At 35.2% G+C, this 3,328-nt stretch overlaps 2 protein-coding genes across 2 annotated transcripts; one reads left to right on the forward strand and one right to left on the reverse strand.

The window, feature by feature from the left end:
- The first annotated feature begins 785 nt into the window (after positions 1-785).
- Positions 786-1,364, forward strand: LOC150034980 (secreted RxLR effector protein 161-like). Its single transcript, XM_090315196.1, has one exon. It carries the CDS (start codon positions 786-788, stop codon positions 1,362-1,364), a length of 579 nt encoding a protein of 192 aa, XP_090171322.1.
- Positions 1,365-1,851: 487 nt separating this feature from the next.
- LOC120080964 (uncharacterized) lies at positions 1,852-2,697 on the reverse strand. The gene has a single exon (XM_039035645.2). It carries the CDS (start codon positions 2,695-2,697, stop codon positions 1,852-1,854), a length of 846 nt encoding a protein of 281 aa, XP_038891573.2.
- Positions 2,698-3,328: the final 631 nt, after the last annotated feature.

Below are 3,328 nucleotides of genomic sequence, written 5' to 3' on the forward strand. Positions count from 1 at the left end.
AAAATGACACATGGGAGTTGATCAAGCTTCCAAAAGGGCACAAACCGATTAGAGTGAAGTGGGTATACAAGACAGAGAAAATTTGCCCCTGTTGTTCCTCTTGAAACTATTCGTTTGATTATTGCTTTGGCAGCCCATAATCATTCGAAGATACATCAAATGGATGTCAAATCGGCATTCTTGAATGGAATTCTTGAGAAAGAGGTCTATGTGGAACAACCATTGGGTTATGAAGTCAAGGGTGAAGAAGATAAAGTGCTTCAACTGAAGAAGGCACTTTATGGTTTAAAGCAAGCACCAAGAGCATGAAATTCAAAGATTGATAAGTACTTTCAAGAGAAGAAGTATATGAAGTGTCCTTATGACCATGCCCTTTACATCAAAATGCAAGGTGAAAGCATACTAATCATTTGTTTATATGTTGATGATTTAGTATTTACCAGAAACAATCCTAGCATGTTTGATGAGTTCAAAAGAGAGATGGCAAAGAAGTTTGAAATGACGGACATTGGTCTCATGAGTTACTATCTTGGGATCGAGGTCAAACAAGGTGAAGATGAGATTTTTATATCCCAAGAGGGCTATGCTAAAGAAGTGTTCAAAAAGTTCAATATGAATGATGCTAATACAATTGGAACACCGATGGACTGTGGAGTCAAAATCACCAAGCAAGATGGAGGAGAGAAGGTAAATTCTACATATTTCAAAAGCTTGGTTGGAAGTTTGATTACTTGACATGTACAAGACCGGATATTCTTTATTCGGTTGGAACTATTAGTCGATTTATGGAGGAACCGACAACAACACATTGCAAAAGGACAAAAAGGATACTTCGCTACATCAAAGGGACGATTGGGCATGGTCTTTCCTATGTCTCTTCTAGCAATTTTGATATTGTTGGTTATTGTGATAGTAATTGGAGTAGTGATTTGGATGATCGAAAGAGCACTACGGGGTTTGTGTTTTTTATTGGTGAAACGGCGTTCACATGGATGTCAAAAAAGCAACCCATAGTCACATTATCAACATGCGAGGCAGAGTACGTCACAGCAACTTCATGTGTATGTCATGCAATTTGGCTAAGAAACTTAGTGAAGGAGTTGAAATTTCAAATGGAAGGTCCAATGGAGATTTTTGTTGACAATATATCGGCCATTGCCTTAACCAAAAATCCGGTATTTCATGGGAGGAGCAAGCACATTGATACCCGATTTCACTACATTCAGGGTTGCATTACGAAGAAAGAAATGGAACTCAAATATATCAAGTCACAAGACCAAGTGGCGGACATTTTCATAAAGCCCCTCAAGTCCGAGACTTTTATCAAAATGAAAAGTTTACTTGGTGTAAAAAATCAAGTTTAAGGAGGGGTGTTGAAAACTTTGTCATTATTAAACTTTATTTATGGTATTTAGTGTGACTTTTGGGTTTTGTGACTTTTAATTTTTTGTAACCAATAGTGATTTTTGAGTTATAGGAGTTATGTGAGTTATGAGCATTTGATGACATTTATAGCTTTAAACCATTGACATTCCTATAGTTATGTTTGTAAGTCTCTATAAAGGCATGCTTAGTTGAATGGAAAATATATCTTTCATTTTTCATATTTGTCCTCCACGTTTTTTTTCTAACAACCTTCTGCCACTGTTTCTCTCTCTTTTTAGAGTAGATTTTATAAAACGCTATTAAAAAAAAAGCAATGGAAAGGGACATTTGTTGTAGTGTATGTAGTAAAAAAGGAAATTACAACAACATTAAAACTTTCTTGGCAAAGGAAAGGAAAAAAGAAAAAACCAACACAACATTCTGTCAGTTTCTTAAACAGAAAAGAGATGAAGATCAAACTCTAAATTAAAGCTTGAGTGATAAATCAAGTTCATGGCTTTCTTCCACATGGTCATCCATCTTCAACACTGGCAGCTCAGAACGGTTCAAACTCGGTATTGAAATCGTTCCATCTTCTTCAAATCTTCTCATTGATTCAAATGCATTTATCACAGATGGGAATCGAAATCCACCATTGTGGACTTGAATTCTCTCCATCTTTAACCTTTCAAACGCCAATAAATTTGAATTGTTATTATTATTACTATTCACCACCATCGACCGGGAAGCCCAAGGACCATCTACTACGCCGTGAAACTGTAGCATGGGTGACCCGAGCCACCGATATGATGGTTTGTGAATCACTGACTCCATTCGCATTCGATACGATGATCGGTAGGGTGGATGAGATGAGAGGGAAGAATATGGACTATAGTATGACGACAAGTATGATGGCCCAATGACATTGGCGTTGCGTCCGAGTTCCATTTCTTGGTGGCGCTTGGCCATAGCCCTTTCTTGTTTGTGTGCATTTTGGTGGCCTCCTAGGGCTTGGGAGGTTGAAAATCCCCTCTTGCAAAAGTTGCAAGAAAAAACCCTAGATTTTGTATTGGAAGATAATTCATTATTTATATGACCTTGAGAAGAAGATTCCACCATCTCCAGCATGCCATTGTCAGAGTTCTCAATATTGTTAGAAAGCTTGAGATCCAACAACCGTGAGTTCGACTCCTGCGATTGCTGATCACCACCGTCGATTTTATCGGCAACAACAATCTCCATCTTCATCTTTGCCAGTCCGCCATAGGATGTGGCGGAGGTACTAGAAGCTTCAGAAGGCCAATTTTGATTATCTTTTTCAGTTTCAGCCATAGCCAACCAAAAAAATTAATAATAATAAAAACCTTCAAACAAATTTGAAACTTGTGAAAGAAAATTGAAAGAGAGGAATTGGGTTTTATATTTCTGGTTGACATTAATTCAATGAGATTTGCAATTAAGGAAAAAGTTATTTCCATGCAAATTATAAACGAAGATATGTTTTTTAAATTATTATTATTATTATTTAATTGCATTTTTGTTCTTCACAAGCCATGGAGTTGAGATGAATTATTATTTTAAAGTTTCAAACTCTTTTTTTTATAAAATAATAATAATAATCATAATAAGTCAAAAGTAAGATCAACACGGTAGAATCTGTCGCTAAAGAAAAATATTAATGAGTTTCATCTGAAAAAAGCATGAGATAAAACACATCTCATCTCATTGATTAAACTTTCCTATAATGATCAATGGGAAATTTTTATTTTTATTGTTTTTAGTTTGAAAATTCTATGTTTATGTTCTTTTATTAATTATTATTACTACATGTTAGGGATATTGTCATGGAGACACATTCAATTTCCTTAAACAAGACAAGGACAACAAATTACTTAATTAGTTTTAGGGTTGTTTCATGGTTTCTAAAATTTTTAATTTTGTTGTAATCATTAAACTTTGAAAT

Source organism: Benincasa hispida, chromosome 7, assembly GCF_027475165.1.
Source record: "Benincasa hispida cultivar pf3 chromosome 7, pf3_genome.v1.1, whole genome shotgun sequence".
NCBI lineage: Eukaryota > Viridiplantae > Streptophyta > Magnoliopsida > Cucurbitales > Cucurbitaceae > Benincasa > Benincasa hispida.

Coding starts and splice junctions, on each gene's coding strand:
- LOC150034980 (XM_090315196.1), top strand. CDS start 786: ATGGAGGAACCGACAACAACACATTGCAAAAGGACAAAAAGGATACTT.
- LOC120080964 (XM_039035645.2), bottom strand. CDS start 2,697: ATGGCTGAAACTGAAAAAGATAATCAAAATTGGCCTTCTGAAGCTTCT.